This window comes from Rhinopithecus roxellana, chromosome 16 (genome assembly GCF_007565055.1).
Source record: "Rhinopithecus roxellana isolate Shanxi Qingling chromosome 16, ASM756505v1, whole genome shotgun sequence".
NCBI classification, from domain to species: domain Eukaryota; kingdom Metazoa; phylum Chordata; class Mammalia; order Primates; family Cercopithecidae; genus Rhinopithecus; species Rhinopithecus roxellana.
The window spans coordinates 55,548,989-55,566,732 of record NC_044564.1 but is presented as its reverse complement, the minus strand read 5'-3'; the positions used below and the strand labels follow the sequence as shown (position 1 = coordinate 55,566,732).

The 17,744-nt window shown below is 37.7% G+C and overlaps 1 protein-coding gene across 3 annotated transcripts in view; it reads left to right on the top strand.

Moving 5' to 3' along the window:
* Positions 1 to 17,744, top strand: part of GLIS3 (GLIS family zinc finger 3) — a 491,079-nt gene that overhangs the window by 4,987 nt on the left and 468,348 nt on the right. The window contains exon 2 of one of the 3 annotated variants that reach the window (XM_010389229.2): positions 8,511 to 8,996. The exons of the other annotated variants lie outside the window; for them this stretch is intronic. Coding sequence (XP_010387531.2) covers positions 8,609 to 8,996 — 388 coding nt within the window. The 5' untranslated portion in view covers positions 8,511 to 8,608. The remainder of the gene's footprint in view (positions 1 to 8,510; positions 8,997 to 17,744) is intronic. 3 annotated transcript variants of the gene reach the window in all.

The following is a 17,744-nucleotide window of genomic DNA, read 5'->3' as shown; positions in this document are numbered from 1 at the left end:
TAGAGAAAGAAATAGACTAGGAAACTTGCAACTGTAATTAAACTGGTTCCATAAGCCATGGGATTCATGATTATGCTCACACCTCACTTGTATTTATTCAGGCAATAAATTATAGATGTGGGGTATAATTGTGTAATTCACTTATGCCATGTTTTTCAGTATGAAACATCAGTGTACAGAATGAACAATGTAAATAGAATAAATGTATGTGAATATATAGATGTAGCATAAATATATGATAAATGTATGGTGAAAAATATAAATATATAGGTGTAAAACAACCTATGTACATGTAAGGGCTGGGGAAAGTTCAAAGATAAATTATCTGTAACCCCAGAACTCAATAAAATTAGAATTTAGACAGGGAAATGAAACACGGACAAGTAACTGTAATGCAGTGTAGAAAGTTATGAATGTTGAAAGAGAGATGTGTAGAGTAAAATAACATTTATTGGGTCCTTTTGTGTACTGAACAGTGTCCTAAGCATGTGATGTGGATTCTCATTTATTATTGTGTAATTTTTTTTTTTTTTGAGACATAGTTTCACTCTTGCTGCCCAGGCTGTAGTACAATGGCACAATCTCGGCTTAGTGCAACCTCCCCCTCCCAGGTTCAAGTGATTCTCCTGCCCCAGCCTCCCAAGTAGTTGGGATTACAGCCATGTGCCACCATGCCCGGCTAATTTTGTATTTTTAGTAGAGATGGGGATTTCACCATGTTGGTCAGGCTGGTCTCGAACTCCTGACCTCAGGTGATCCACCTACCTTGGCCTCCCAAAGTACTGGGATTACAGGTGTGAGCCACCATGCCTGGCCTGCTATTCTGTAATGTTATGAACTATGCACAGTAGCATTACATTATCCTCATTTTACAGGTCAGATTTGTAGAGACTAAAAAAGGATCAAGGAGGGCCTAAAGTGGGTATTTGGAGTGGGCTTAGAGGGTAAGTAGGATCTGGATTTGGGGGAAAAGAGAGGAAAATAAAGGAGGAGGGGAAAGACCATCTAGCTGGACTCTAAGGCAATTTGTAGAATTAACAGAAACAAAGATGCAATCATGTTCCACTTTGGGAAGAAAATCAAGGAATTTGTAAAACTTGAATTATGAGGTTCCCAGTAGCTGAGGGCAGACTTGAGTCAAGGAAAGCTGGTGGGGCCATCCTTGTCTGACGTGATCTCTTCAAAGCCAGGAACAAGAATGACTGCACGCTCCTTCAGGCTCAGCAAGCCTTGCTGAACTGTAGATGGGCAGATGACGTCGCAGTGCAAGATCATAACTGTCCTATGCTCTGTGATAAGGAGATCAGACTTTCTGAATACCAGTGATTTCTAAAGTTCTAAGCCAGCTCCATCAAATTTCTTTTGTAGGCCTGCTGAATATTGTACACAGAAAACCAACCAGATGCTAGGGCTAGTTATGAATTCTTGTTATTCTTGTGTGTGAAGAAATGGATTAATATTTTCCCAACCTTTTCAGCATGACCGATAGATTCCACTTCTGTCTGTAACTTGGCTGAGTCATTCACGGAGGTTTTCAAAAAATCTTTTTAATAAATATGTTGTCATGTTGGTTAAGGGCCTAGTCATTGTTGTGGACGTTCATACTTCCGCAGTGATGTCAGTGAACATAATTTAACTTCTGTAAAACTGCTGTCTACCAACAGCCAGAAATAGTTACATCGGTCACTTTTAAGCAATAACTGCTGAAGGAAGAAAAATCACTCAGTTACATATGTGATGGGAACACAATAAGATGCCTGAGTATTTGGTTTAGGGAGTGATAAATTTTATTTCTAGAATCTTCCATAGATAAATGTTTGTTACCCTTTTTAAAGGATTGTGATCTTTAGCCTTGCAAATACCTAGTCATGTGGACTAAGTAGTTAGTTATACAGACTAAAGGATAATGAATGCTCTTTTCATTTGCCACATTTTATTCCTTATGTACCCTCTTGTGTGAGGATGGGCTTTTTTTTTTTTTTTTCCTTGAAAGAAAAATCTCCAGCCAGTTATTTTACTTTTATATTTCTGAAGAAGAAGCCTTTGTGTCTCAAACCCTGGCCATGTGCTATTCACTCTTTGCAATTCAGGTAATTAATTCAGCAGTGACATCATCGGGAATGTGTTCATTTTTCCATTTCACATTCCTCTTTTCAGAATCTCATGGCTAATTCATATTAAGACCACATTTTGAAAGACTCAGTTCTCAAAGACATTGTGTGTTAATTTAAACTTTACCCACTTTAGCAGTGTAAGAGGGGGGTTTTATTCCAGGGAAAGTTACCTGTCCACTGCAATGAAGAAGATTCAAATTTTTCGGTAATTTTGATCCTGATTCTGTCAGTTGATTGATCAATTATTACTTATTGAGCACAATTGATCAATGGATATTTACTGCACAGTGAAAGATAGCAGTGGTAGGAATGAAGGTTTGTATCATTGAATCCTTATGTTTTATAAAGCCAAAAATGTCAAACCCTTAAATCTTTTCTGTTCTTCATTCCAGCTATATTTTATTATTTATTTTACTTTGACTGTTCAACTCTGTCTCTACCTCCAGCTGTTCTTGGTAAGTACTTGGGTAGACAAATAGTCCAAATAGTCCACTGCTTTTTAACAGTGACTTTTATGCTGTTTTGACTGTGACTCACCCTACAATTTATTTTTTGTCTTACCCAGAAGACGTGTATGCATACAAATGGGCAGATAGGTATACCCACAAATAACTGAAGTAAAACAGATACTTCACCATTAATACATTTGATGTACTCCAATAGCTTCTATTTTATTCTAGTAGTCCTATTTCATTAAATAATGCTTTCTCTGTTGAATAATTAATTTCATGGACCACCAGTGAATTGCAATCTAGTTTGAAAAACACTACTTTAAAATGAATACTTCATTGAACGTAGATGTAGGAACTTATAGCCTATGGGCCCAAGACATGGTACTTTCTGAACCTATTTATGTTTTTCTTAAAAATCTTTTTGGTTCCAAGTTCATTTTCATTTTCTGTGATTTCTTATAGCTGACCAAGAAAATCCCTAATTTTCCTCTTCTCCCTTGCCATTTTTGGTAGGACCATGGCTCTCTATACCTTTCTGTACTCATTGATGAGTTAATGACTGGGGCAAAGTAAATGAAACACTTCTAAGTAATTACTACTGAAAGTAGTGACATTTAGTAAGCTAGGAGGATATGAAAGTTATATAGATGCACTGAAGAGTGGAAAGTAGATTCTAAGAGAGGTTATTGAACTTTTAATACTGCCCTCCAGCAGTATATTCCTGAAGGTCCTGAATTTCCTTCAGCAATCTATAGCCACTATCATTGTATGGAAGGCTCTCAATGCTGCTTCTGATTTTTAAATGAGGATTGACTAAGAGTATAAATTCCTGAATTGGATGTGGTCATTCTTTTTTTCCTACTCCCTTTCTTTTCTCTCCTTCTTTCTTTCCTCTGTGTCCTGTTCATATTTACTACTCATATTTTGAATGTCATAGCCATTAATTTAAGTTTAAAGTGATATGGCCAGTCCTTTCACTCTATAAACTTAGGAAAGATTATTTTAATTTTTGAGAACATTTTATAAAATATAAAAATGAAAAGTTAAAACATGTATATCTCTAATTAGATAGCAAAGGGTTTGAATTCACAGATAAAACAAAGTCAGAGTTTCTATTAGGTGAGCTCCCTCATGTTCATTACATTATCTTTTCTGAGTGGTCTTTGGAAGAATGGTCTTGAAGAATCTCTGCAGAGGAAACTAAATTGTATTCATATTTTTCAATTGGTGTAACTCATAAGTGAAACCTCTTTTATTTTGTCTTATTGGTGATTATATTGCTTAAGTAACATTTGTACATCTTGGTGTTCAGAATAAATATATTCATTTTCTTAGAATTACAACGTTAGGCCTTGGGAGTACCCAAGTGAATAGGTCTGCACATAATAGTTATTAGGTGTAACCTCCCTAACTTTCTCCTCCACATTTCAATAATGAGGAATTACCTCAGTTATGTTTCTGTGTAACTTCTGTTGTAAATTCTATGAATTTGTTAGTTTCATGAATAAAGTTATGGAACCACAGAAATGATCAAACTCTACCTTGTTATGGGTTATCATATCATGATATAGTATCCTCCAGTTTCAATTTGGAGAAATAATATTGTACACATCCAATATATTTCCTTTATAATATCCTCCAGTTTCACAGGCACATGTTTGCACTTTCCTCTTGTTAAAATTGCAGACAAGAATAATTTTGATTTATTGGTGACATCTAATATAGCTGTGTTTATATTGTTGCCAATAAAATGACTTACATGATTGGTTTTTGTTTATACAATCTTTTCTGAGGAGTCAGTCACCTGTGTTAGGACAAGGTACATTCTGCTTATTTAAATGAACTCCTAGGATCTAAGAACATTCAGCTCTATCTGTCCTTGATTGAATTGCAAAATGTACTTCACACTGCAGCCGTGCATGAGAATAACTTATATTATCTATCAATAGGCTTTTCATTTCTATATTCTTCTGGCTACAAAAGCTGTAACAAGAGAAGCCCATGGGAATAGCACGGGCCTATTAACAATCAAGGCAGTGATGTTGAAAAGGCGGCATTAATGAAATTATACAGTCATGAACCCGAAGGGAAAAAATAAAAAGGATCAATAAAAACTCTTATTGTAGATAGCTTAGACAGATACATAAGAAATAGAGTCAGAAGCAGTTTGTTTGCTGGCCAGTATTTTGTGCCTCATTATCGGGTTTTCTATGCAGAGTAAGAAGTGCTTGTGGCATAAGAAATGGAAAATGTAACAAAGGCTAAATGTAGCCTAAGGAAATGAAATGATGTATGAAAATTAATAATTAACTGGCTCATCAGATGAATTATGACTCTAGATGAGTCTATTAATGATATTTGCTAAGAAAGGGCCTTTGACTGTAAATAGGCATTATGGAAGTCGTGTTCTTGAAATTTTCTGGAATGGATGAGTTAACATTGCTTTTCGTTTGTTTAATCTTTTAATCCATGACGAGCAGTGCCTGGAGCCTTGGGTAGAAGGTAGAGTCATGATTTTATATTTTGATTAAAGTCATGCTTTTTCAGAAAACTCATGGAATTACGAAATGGTTTTGTGCCTTAGTTTCCTTAGGGGTTAAGTAATTTTCTCTCTGACCTGATTTACAGAGGTGTGTTCGAAGAGTTTGAAAGTGGTCAAAAGGAAAGATTTATTAACTTTCATGCTGACTCATATTAGCAGAATTAACATTTTCATTGTAGGAACCAATGTAGTATTAAAACTCTAAATACGTCACTATGTCAGATTCAAAATATCCTAAATTTTTACGTCTGGATGCTCCTTGCTTTTTCTTCTTCTTGTTTCTTTTGTTTTTGTTGTTGGTAGCCTAGAGGAGAGTAGTTGGATGGAGAACAGAGGAGAAAATGCTGACTAGAATATTGTGATTGGATTTTTAACTAGAAAGGTGCTCTTCCAATGGAATCCCGTCAGTTAAGTTTTTGACACTGATTAGTTGTGATTTTACCTTTTTGACAAAATGTATTCTTCATGGTTAGCATTGCCATAGACGCATTGCTGATGGGCAAGCCTTTGTATCAGCTTTCACTTTGATGGGGGTAGTAGAGTATGCTATTGTTTTTTGCTTCCATGTCTACCCTCCAGATTTAAATGCCATAAGTATAAAATCTACATATTTATTCTTGAGTATAGCAAATGCGTGTTCTTGATAGTCTTTCTTTTCTAAATTGCCTGGAATAACAGAATTTCAAGAGACCATAGTGAATAGATCCAAATTCCTCAACCTTTTATGGATGAAAAACTGTAAGTCCAGAGAAGTTATAAATGATTTGTCAGAAGTAGAACCCAGGTATCTTGACTTTTTGAGTGCCATTTCACTCAGCCTCTATGAGGGCCTTTCTTAAAAGTTATAATAGCATTTTATCCCTTTTTTGTTACCAAGTGCCTTAGAATTATATCTTGATCATATGGCCTAGCTAAAAAGTATGCAAAATATTATATAAATAGATGAAATTTATTTTTACATTCTAATATCTAATGTTTGAGAAATCTGTTGGCATAATTAATGTGAAAAGTGGAATATTAGCCATATTTTCATGTTTAGTTTCTTTTATTTTTGTCTTGAGGCTGGTTTTGCTCAGCTCACATGCCATTGGCCTATTGGTTTTTTTCTTTATGGTATTAATCACTTTACTTTCTGGCTGTCGCTTTCTCGGTAATAAAATTTAAGTACATTTTGTTGTTGTTCTTACTTTCAACCTAAAACTATTTAAAACAGGAGTGTAGTTTATATAAAAAAAAATAAAATAAATATTCATTGCAAGACAGGCAGGTGTGAATGCCTGATACTTAATTAAGTTCTCAGTGCTCTAATTATTTTTCCTTCGTGCAAACTCACCTTCTTAATGATCATGCCTAATGCTAAGTACCTCCTTATGTGTTTTTATCCAGGTTTTTGATGAGAATTCCTGCTCGTATATGATCTTGCTGCCAAAAAATGACTCCCTTATTTTTGAAAACCTGGAAATGGGCACAGTCTGAAAATCTGCAGACACTTGTCACTTGGACCATGGTCTTACTGACTCACATTTCCAGTCATGTTGAACAATTCTTTATTTAAAAAAATTGGCTAATATGACATATTTCTTTTGCCTTTTTTTGGCGGGGGGGTTTCTGCTGAATAAGTGCTTTCTTCTGCAGGGTTCAAAGTGCTCAGAGAACACTATTTTATCAATGAGAGGAAAATAGATGGCCAATTTTACTGGCAAAGTACAGAGACATTAAATGACTGTTGCTCATGATCTACCAATGAATGGATCAGCATACTGACTGGTGACACACAGGAGTTCTCCTACATAAATGTACCATAAAAAGCATTGGAATTTTTCCAATGTAAGAGTTGAGGTTATCTGGTCACTCCTGCTTTGTACTTATGGGAGAAGAGGGCAGGAGTGAGACCTGACTTAAAGGAATATGGTTGAGTGTTTTCCAGGACTAGATGGCATGATAGTATTAAATGTCACAAACTGATGGAATTCTTAGTGAACATAGAGAATTACTAAGAATGAAGAAAACATTCTAAATTTTGTATTGTTAATTACTTTTGAATTTCCTCAACATAGGCACACAGAGGAAACTTTGCAGAAGGCATAGTGCTTGAGTTAAAATTAGGTATTTTTGATTTTCTAAAAATAAAAAGAAAAATAAACTCTTCACAAAAAGTTTTTCTCCTTGATAGCCTTTTCTCGATTATTTATGGAGTAATTTATTTGGAAGTTGAGTTGAAAAATGTTTGTTCAACACTTTGAGTGGATCATACACAAAAAGTAAGAATCATCCATTTGAGGATATCTGGTCACTTCTGCTTTGTACTCAGTCCTTATTTCCTGTGTTTGTCGAGCTTTGGCTTCTTTCCATGACTGTCATCTCTAAAAGACTGATTGTGACAGTGTCTATAATACATTTGGCCTAGTGGTGCAACCATGGCACTTTACCACCTCATTGCATACATTTTGGGGAGCTATTGGTCAAGGGAGGGCAGGGCCTTCTTTAGTAATTTACAACCCGGCGTCATCACGTGGGTGGGTGATGATATCCTGCTATCATGTTCAGTACTTCTCTTGGTTCTCGTTCTGCTTCCTTAATGTTAGGAAGCTTTATGGAACCATGGTAGATTTATTGAGTGTCATGCATCATGTACATACTGGACAGGTCACTTTTAGTAGGGACATTCTCTCGTTATGCTCCCCGTATGGTGTTTTGCACACCCCTTCTCTTTTCTAGGATTTTAGTAGACGATTACAGTATCGTGGTGTTGATTCTCTTCCAATCTCCATAACTCAGGATCATTATAGAACCAATACCCTAATGCTGCCATGTATATTTGAATATATGAATATATGGATATATGAAAATTTTGTGGTATTCCCAGGCCTAGGTATTTACCTTTTTCGAATCTAGGGACTATGAAAAGATAGCTCTTAAAGTGAAAATCAGAGATGGTTTAGTGTCCCCATAGTCTCATTTAGAGCCATGTCTGCTTTGTGGTTGTTTACTAGAACTTTGAAGCATTGGTCTCACAGCTCATGTAGGTGGTGCTTTTGGGTTTCCCAAGACCCACTGTAGCAAAAATGAACTGTATGGAAAGATCCTCTAGGGAGCAAAATAAATTTTGTTTTGCAAGCTGGCACCAGTAGATTGTTGTAGTTGCCAAGAGCGCTGTATTGAGAAGGGCTCAGTGGCAAACAAAACAATGCAGTGATCTATAATCCATGTCCACCGTGAATGCAGAAGGGGAGAGTGCCTGCCAATGAGCCATGTATTTGAGGACCCTGTTCTACATAAAAGGCCATCTTGCTAAGAGTGCTTCTTTTCTTCCTGATGTGAGTGATATACAGGTTGAAAAACTCACCGTATCTTATTTTCATTTTTGCTTTTAAAAATGCCTGCGTTTATTTTTTTAAACAGGCTTATAACCCACACCATGGATAACTTATTGGACTTTGCCTGAAAGGAGTCATTAGTGACATTGGATATTTGACCATCTTGGCCACAGTTTTTTCAGAATGAATGGAAGATCATGCAGCATGAGTCTCCACCGGACATCGGGAACCCCACAGGGGCCTAGGATGGTCAGTGGCCACCACATTCCTACCATCCGAGCCCACTCCGGGACTCCTGGCCCCTCGCCCTGTGGCAGCACATCAAGCCCCACTATGGGAAGCCTTGCTAACAACCTCCATCTCAAGATGCCCTCAGGAGGAGGGATGGCTCCTCAGAACAACGTGGCTGAGAGCCCCATCCATCTGCCTGCCTTAAGCCCCAGGAGACAAATGCTCACCAATGGGAAGCTGCGATTCCAGGTCACTCAGGCTGGAGGCATGTCAGGGTCACATACTTTAAAGGCAAAGCAGCAGGAGTTTGGAAGCCCTTTTCCTCCAAATCCTGGGAAAGGTAGGATTGTCTTTCTGGGATCTTTTAAAAATGGAAACAATTTTTTTCTCCCCTATCCCATTTTCTGCCAGCAAATCCTATGGAAAAATACATGATTCAGTGTCAGGGTCAAAGTTGATGGTCTCATAATGATATATAGCTTGCTCAGTAAGGGAGTGGGTGTGTATGTATTAAAGGGGAAGGGACCACAGTGGTAAATACTGAGTATGAGACATCTCCTGCGACTGTGAAACAGAGTACCAGTAAGATAGAAAGATAAGAAATAGGGAGGCAGGCTAGGTGGTTGTGGTGGAAGGGTAAATGCTGGTTTAGCAAGATTCTGCCCTCCAGATATGTGTAGCTCTGTCCTGATTCCCTGGGGGCTGAATGCTCCAGGCCATGGACAAGAAGAGTGACTGGAACTGTCTTTATGCCAGTGCTAAAAGTTTAATGTAGAAAGAAAGTGATAAAAAAGGGAGAAATTTTCATAGCCAATAAAATGAGGAATCAGTACATATCAGTGATAAGAAAAATTACTTTAAGAGTAAAACCTGTAATTTTTATAATACAGCTAGTAGCAAGAGGGAAGCAAGCTAGAAGGGAATAATGAAAAGATGTATTTGGTGCTTGTGGAGAACTAGAAAACCTGGTCAATTTGAAGTGCAGAGAGAATGTGCTTTTAATTCAGTAGCGTTTGAATTACCATATATTTTAAATTAAAGAATAATTGTTGGTGAATAGCAGGTTATTTGAATGACACACTATCTCTAGAAATTGATGTTGAATTAATGAGATTATATTGTAGATGACATATGTATTTAGAGAAAGAGCATGTACGCCACGTGAAATATAGCTTTGCTGTATAAAATAGCACAATTATATATTCCTTAAGGTATTTTTAGCATTCCGTCTTAAATGTTTATGTTAAAAATGCTTACACCACCAAATAGAATTACTAGCAGCCTTCAGAATAGCCACTCATTCAGTTAATTAAGATGAATAATGATTCCTATCAGGCAAGTAGCCAAAAAGTTGTTTGTTTTAGTGTCAGTGTATTTCTGTGTTTGGAGAAATTGGTGTAAATGGGCAGGTTTTAAAAAAAACAATAGCACTAAACATACATGCGCCTTTTAAGTTAATTAATTTTTTGAGAGAGGATCTCACTTTGTCACCCAGGCTGGAGTACAGTGGCATGATCTTGGCCTCACTGCAGCCTCATCCTCCTGGGTTCAAGTGATCCTCCTGCTTCAGTCCCCCAAGTAGCTGGGACCACAGGTGCGTGCCGCCACGCCTGGCTAATTTTTTTTTTTTAGAGACAGGTTTTCATTATGTTGCCCAGGCTGGTCTCCAACTTCTGAGCTCAAGTGATTTGCCCGCTTTGGCCTTGCAAAGTTCTAGGGTTACAGGCGTGAGCCACCGTGCCCAGCCTTAATTTATTTATTTTTCTTCTTCTTCTTCTTCTGTTTTTTTTTTTTTTTTTTTTTTTTTTTTTTTTTTTGGTCTAGATTAGTTTTGAATCATTTTATTTCTTAGAGGTACTGATATTTAGTATAAGTATGGGAAAAAGTTTTCCTGGGGCTACATCCAAAATAGGTTTCTCATTGTCGGGTTGCTATGTCCATGGCGTGGCAAACTAAGTTCCCTCATGTTAGATTTAGGTGTTTAGATTTTCGGGGGCTGAGGCCCGGTAAAACCTTTTAGCTCATGCTTGACTAGTGAACTGTAGCTTGCTTTTATATGTACATATGTTTGCAATCCTGACTGACAATAATAATGGTGATAATATTAATAACTTGCCTTTATTGTATCATAACTCAGCATATGTCAGGCACTGTGTTAAGTGCTTTCCAATACATAGTCTCAGTTATTCCTCAAACAGCACTGAGTTATATGCTATGGTTATTTAACTGATAAGCGAACTAAGGTCTAGAAAGAGTAAGTAACTTCAGAGGCACCAGCCAGTAAGGAGCTTGGGAATACTAACTTTGATGGCAGTCAGAAGTGGCTGTAATTGAAGCCATGTTTTTAAAAAAAACCTCAGTTGCTTAAGGGCTAGTGAATTCTCAGGGTTGATACACCTTGAAATGCCTGTCAGAAGTAGTGCTGCTTCCTGATTCCCTTCCCTGTTGCTTTTTGTTTTCTTGCTCAGCTTCCTAGCTTACAGTGTCCGTCCTGGATCTGCATGGTTGGGACATGCATAGGCACAAATGATGGGTGGAGGACAGCTGTATTATTATCACCTCTAGCTTTGGAGCTTAGATACCATCAGTGGTCTAGATGGTACAAGAAGTGGCTGAATGTATCATTTCTTCCAGGTCTTGGTTGACAATTCCTATACTAAGCCAATAACTGGTTGAGGGTGGTAATCTAGGATTGTTTGAACTTTGATCATTTACTCTACAAATAATTATTGAGCATATATTGTGGGTGATCCACTGTTCTGGAGATGCAATAGCCAATAAAGCATAGTCCTTTCCCTCAAGAAGTTGGATAATTCATACAAACAAGTGGCCAGTTAAAATACAGCACAGTAGGTGGGTGCGATGGCTCATGCTTGTAATCCCAGCAGTTTGGGAGGCTGAGGCAGGCAGATCATTTGAGGTCAGGAGTTTGAAGCCAGCCTGGCCAACATGGTGAAACCCCACCTCTACTAAAAATACAAAAATGATCCGGGTGTGGTGGTGGGCACCTATAATCCCAGCTACTCAGGAGGCTGAGGCAGGAGAATTGCTTGAGCCTGGGAGGCAAAGGTTGCAGTGAGCAGAGATTGTGCCATTGCACTCCAGCCCGGGCAACAGAGCAAGACTCCATCTCAAAACAAAAACAAAAACAAACAAAACAGCACAGTAAGGACTCCAGTAGGGGTACACTCAGAATGATATGGCCACATAGAAGGGTTTCTGGCCTGTGCTATATAGGCAGATAATTAGAAGGAGAAGAGCTAGTTTTGCAGTCATGCTAAGTGCATGTCCTGTGTGTGTGTGTATGCGTGTGTGTGTGTGTGTGAGCACGCATGTGTGTGAATGGAGGGGGTTGTCTGGAACTTATTCTGGGAAGGGAGAAAAATGCACTCAAAACCTGGAGGGGAGAAATCCTGGTGCATTTCATGGACTTCCACTTGGTTCCACATGGACAGGGGTACAGAAAACCGTGGTAAGAGATGAAGCTGAAGAGGAATCAGCAGAAGCCAGAGGAAGGGCCATGGATGATGTGCCAAGGAGTTTGGATCCATTTTGAGGACACTGATGGAACATGGGACTCTTGTGGGTTTGTTAATTAGGGTTTTCCAGAGAAATAGACGAATAGGATACATATCTACATGTGTATATTTGTGTGTGTGTGTGTGTGTATATATATGTATATATAAAGAAATTTGTTATAAGAAATTGGCCCTTGGGATTATGGAGAGTGGCAAGTTCTGGGATCTACAGGGAGAGTCAGTCAGTTGGAGACAAGGGGAGCCAATGGTTTCATTGCAGTCTGAGTCTGAAGGCCTGAGAACCAGCAGAACCCATGATGTAGTCCCTGGCTGAAGGCTGGCAGGCTCAAGATCCAGGAAGAGCTGATGTTTCAGTTTGAATTCAAAGGTAAGAAAAAAACCAGTGTCCCAGTTGGAAGGCAATCAGGCAGGAAGAATTTTCTCTTGTCGGGGGCAAGGGTCAACCTTGTTCTATTCAGGACTTCAACTGATTGGCTGAGAACCACCCACATTAGGGAGTGCAATATGCTTTACTCAGTGTACTGACTAAATGTTAATCTCACCCAAAAACACCCTCGTAGAAATGCCCAGAGTAGTGTTAGACCTAATATAGGGGCACCAAGTGGCCCAGTCAATTTGACACATAAATTTTAACCAAAGCAGTATCATTGCTTTGGGGCAAGGTACAGTTTACATGGTAGCTAAGAAAATGCATTTTCTAAGCTTTGAAAATGATTATAGCAACTCTTAGGGAAGCAATAGAGCTGTATACGTAGAATTTAAGTTACCTAAGAATTGCTCCACAGACAAGCATCTGACTTGAAGACTGAAGAATCTTTGATGGAAAGCTCATGAGAAGTATACATTTGATATTAATGTTTATATTATTTGAAAATTGAGTTCTGCTCAGTTGAAAACTCAAATAACAGTGGCTTTAACATCATAGATTGTGGTTCCCAAACAGTGTATTAAGGCCACTGGAGTGCCACTGTGAACTTGGGGAGTCACAGGATATTTTAAATTTAGAAGGAAACAGGGATATGTGGTATCCTTTGGATACCGGTCAAACTACTAGGTTGAGGAGGTTGACAGTTTCAATAGTAAATTGCACTATGTTCCTTTTGGTGCCATCATATCTTTGAGAAGCTCCATTTTCAGTAATTGTAATTTAGAAGAGGCAAGTACTTTTTACACCCATGTCCATGGCAGCATTATTTATGATAGCCAAAAGGAAGAAGCAACCCAATGTGGTATATGCATACAGTGGAATATTATTCAGCCTGAAAAAGAAAGGAAGTTCTCACACATGCTACAACATGGATGATCTTTGAGGAAATTATGCTAAATGAAATGCACCAGTCACAAAAGGACACGTATTGTATGATTCCTCTTGTATGAAGTTCCTGGAATGGTCAAATTCATAGAGTCAGAAAGAATGGTGGTTGCTGGGAGTTGGGGGAAAGGGGACATGAGGAGTTAGCGTTTGATGGGTACAGAGTTTCAGTTGGTGAAGATGAAAAAGTTTTGGAGATAGGTAATGGTGATGGTTGCACAATAATGTGAATATACTTAATGCCACCAAACTGTGCATTTAGAAATGACTAAGATGATCGCTTTTATGCTGTATATATTTTACCACAATTTTAAAAGAGCAAATACTGAGTGAAATCAACGTGGAACGGGTGATGGTGTCCAATCTTACTCCAAAGTTTGAGAAGCATTAGAGTGCACAGTTTAACACACATCCCATTAGTATTTGGGGTTATTTAAGAATGAAATAAAAATACTATTTTTCTTTTAATTTATTTGTATTATTTTTTCAAACAACTAATAAGCTGTTAGTACATACATGTTATTGAGTTGTTTACACCTAACTACTTGATAAATGCAACCGTAGGTGTTTCTTTTGGCCTAGGGGTACCATGAAAAAATTACTGAAACACTGAGCATGCCGTGAACTGAGAACATTGGGGAACTTTTGTTGTAGGAGTTTATTTTTATTACACAGAGAAGGCTGGAGTAGGTGCTTGCTGCTAGTGGTTGGCCACTCTGCTCTCTCTGGTCCAAGATCATGGAACTTTGTCTAGTCTTCCTCTAGATTGCACATCTGCCTCATTCCAGATCCAGCTATCTAGTCTGCCTTCTGAGAAGAGTGAGGAGGAAGGAAGAGGACAAAAGGCAAAAGACAAAAAGAAGGACTCCTCCTAGATCTGTTCCTCTTCAAACACATTTCCCAGATGCCCTGCCCAGCTATTCCCATTTAAATTAACCAATCATTGCATAATTTATTTCTTAAATGCAATTCATTCTTTGATGCTGAATTCATCATTTTTTGAAGTTTGATCTGGCCTTATGCTGTTTTGTGTTGTATTATACTGTATTTAGCTTTTTTTTTTTTTTTGCATTTTGCCTCTTTTATCTCTCTCAAGTAAGGTGAACCACTTGAAAGTAAGTTGCAGACATTGTGACATTTCACCTCCAAATTCCTAAGCCAGTGTCTTTTATGTTATATGACCAAAATATATTAATCATAACCAAGGAATTTAACTTTCATACAAAGTATTATTTATATATAGTTACATTTAAAATACAGTCCAGGCTGGCATGTGGCTCACACCTGTAGTCCCAGCACTTTGGGATGCCACGGTGGGAGGATGGCTTGAGGCCAGGAGCTCAAGACCAGCCTGGGCAACAAAGTGACACCCCTCTCTCTACAAAAAATAAAATAATTTGCTGGGTGTGTTGGCATGTGCCTGTAGACCTAGGTGTGTGGGAGGCTGAGGTGGAAGGATCACTTGAGCCCAGGAGTTTGAGGGTGCGGTGAGCCATGATTGTGCCACTGCATTCAAGCCTGGGTGACAGAGTGAGACAAGAGACACCAACCTTAAGTGACACAAAATAGTTTTTTAATCCCAATTAGTTTGCTGTCCTTTGTTGATATTATTCTGTTTTTTTTTTTCTTCCGGTTCCTCTACCTTTCTTTGTGTTGCATGAAAAAATATGCTGATATATATATAACACATATATAATATATATATATTATATATACAATACATATTTAATACATACATAATATATAATATATATTTATGTTTATGCCTCAAATATAAATAAATTGTAATCCATATTTACATTTTATATTATTTCATTCTACTTGTATTATTAATATTATGTTATAAATTATTTTCTTTCCCCACTTATTATCCAAATGTCCTTCATAGCTGTTTTTCTTTCTGATCAAAAATCCTATATTACCTTTGGTTGTCATATCTCTTTAGCCTACTTCAACAGACTTTTTTCATTGTCTGTTGTTTTCCCAGGGATAAATCTAAGTAAAGGAATGATACAGGAAAATAACATTTTAAATCAGTGTCAGTATTTTAAAATTTATGATGTGGCAGTGGACAAAAACACACAACTAGCTAACCCACTGACCAAGCAAGCTCTAACCTAAGCTCTAGATTAATACCAGTTGAAATAGCCAACCACAAACAGTAAAATATAAACATGAAACTTGATGTATTATTTAAAGTGCATTAATTTTTCAACCTCCCAGGTTCTCACAATACATTATCTTTCTTAAACCAGGTCTTTACAAGAAACACCAACCTTATGTGACACAAAAGAGTTTTTTAATCCCAATTAGTTTGGTGTCCTTTGTTGATATTATTCTTTATTTTCTTCCAGTTCCTCTACCTTTCTTTGTGTTTCATGAAAAAATACACTGATATATATGTATATATTATATATGTATATAATATATATAATACAAAAATATATAACTATATAAAAATATATATATGTATTTTTTGAGATGAAGTCTTGCTCTGTCACCCAGGCTGGTGTGCAGTGGTACAATCTCAGCTCACTGCAACCTCTGTCTCCTGGGTTCAAGCAGTTCTCTGCCTCATCCTCCTGAGTAGCTGGGATTACAGGTGCCTGCCACCACGCCCGGCAACTTTTGTATTTTTGGTAGAGATGGGGTTTCACCATCTTGGCCAGGCTGGTCTTGAACTCCTGACCTCATGATCCACCCGCCTCAACCTCCCAAAGTGCTGGGATTACAGGTGTGAGCCACCATGCCCAGCCACGCTGATATTTTTAAAGAGTTCAGGTGAGTTGTCTTTTTCCACACTCTGGTTTGTCTGATCATTTCTTCATGATTGGATTCAGGTTAAATATTTTTGACAAGAATACTATGTAGGTGATTTGTGTACCACCCATTGCATTATACACAGAAGTAATGAATTTTGCTTCGTCCTAGTATTTGTGATGGTATATTTGATCACCTGGTTAAGGTGGTGTCACCAGATCTCTGCATTGTGAAGGACAATTTTCTTTCAAAATGTGTAAGTAATCTTGTGCAAATATCTTGTCCTCCAACAATCTTTCATAGCATCCATTGATGATACTTGTCAGAATCAGTTTTTCCATGGTTGGTTGCATAGTGGTGATTTTCTGATTCTTTTATTCCTGCTATGTTTATTAACTGGTATTCTTCTGGAGAGAGGATCTTCTCTCCCTTCTCTTTTTTGTGAATCACTACGGAATAACTCATGAATTTCTTTTAAAATTAGTGTGCTATAATTCATTACCATCATTATTGTTTGTGATGCTCAAATTGTCCCAAATTTGACCAGTAGGAGCCCCTTGAATTCAATTCTTGTGTCTTTATGACATGGTCCCATTAAGTACTTCCATGCTTACAGGCATAACAAGATGTTCTAGGCTCACTTGTACTTGCATGCCCCAGACCTGGAATCATGCATTTTCCCAAGAAGCTCAAGTCCCTCTTAGTGGGGAATATTTGGAAAACTGGCAGAAAGGGTGTTCTTGTTGACTGTGGGATGTCGTTGCTTGTAAGCCCTTTCCATGGACAAAGTTAGGAAATATATTAGAGAAAGAGAGTGAGTTCCAATTAAAATACAAGTTGCTGAGTTCTTCCTCACACTCTCTTATTGCACACTTGTCAGTGTTTTCAGAAACATCGTGTATTTTTATTTGCTCTGTCTATGACAAAGAAGAGTTACTTTTAGTTTTATGTTTCTAAAACAATAGAAATTAGTTTTAAAATTGATCACTTACTACATGTAAATTTTTAATGAGGGGAGTTGAATGTGTTCCTATTTATCTGAGTCACTGGGTGAGCAGGGAGGACAGGGTGTAGTTGGCAACTTACTAGCTTCGCTAGGATTTGTGTGTGAAGGATCGCGGTTATATTGTATTTCCCCTACTTCCTGCTCCAACAGTTACTCACTGTAATTAGACTGGTAGAAATGCATTTTTCAAAGCATCTGGGAAATCAGTTTTATGATCCCCACTTGAAGCACATTTGACACAACTATTTAAATATTTAAGACAATTTTACATTTGTAGTACCCGGAGGAGTATATAATTGGGAAGATTTTCATTAGAAGAGTGTTTTATTTTACTTCAGGGCTTCTGACATTTCTTGCTGGGCTCTGCTGTCCTTGGAGACAAAGAGAGTTAGTTATTCATTAGCGTCTGTGGGTTACTCATTATTGTTGGTCAGGAAAAAAAGACAGAATAATATCAACAGAGGACACCAA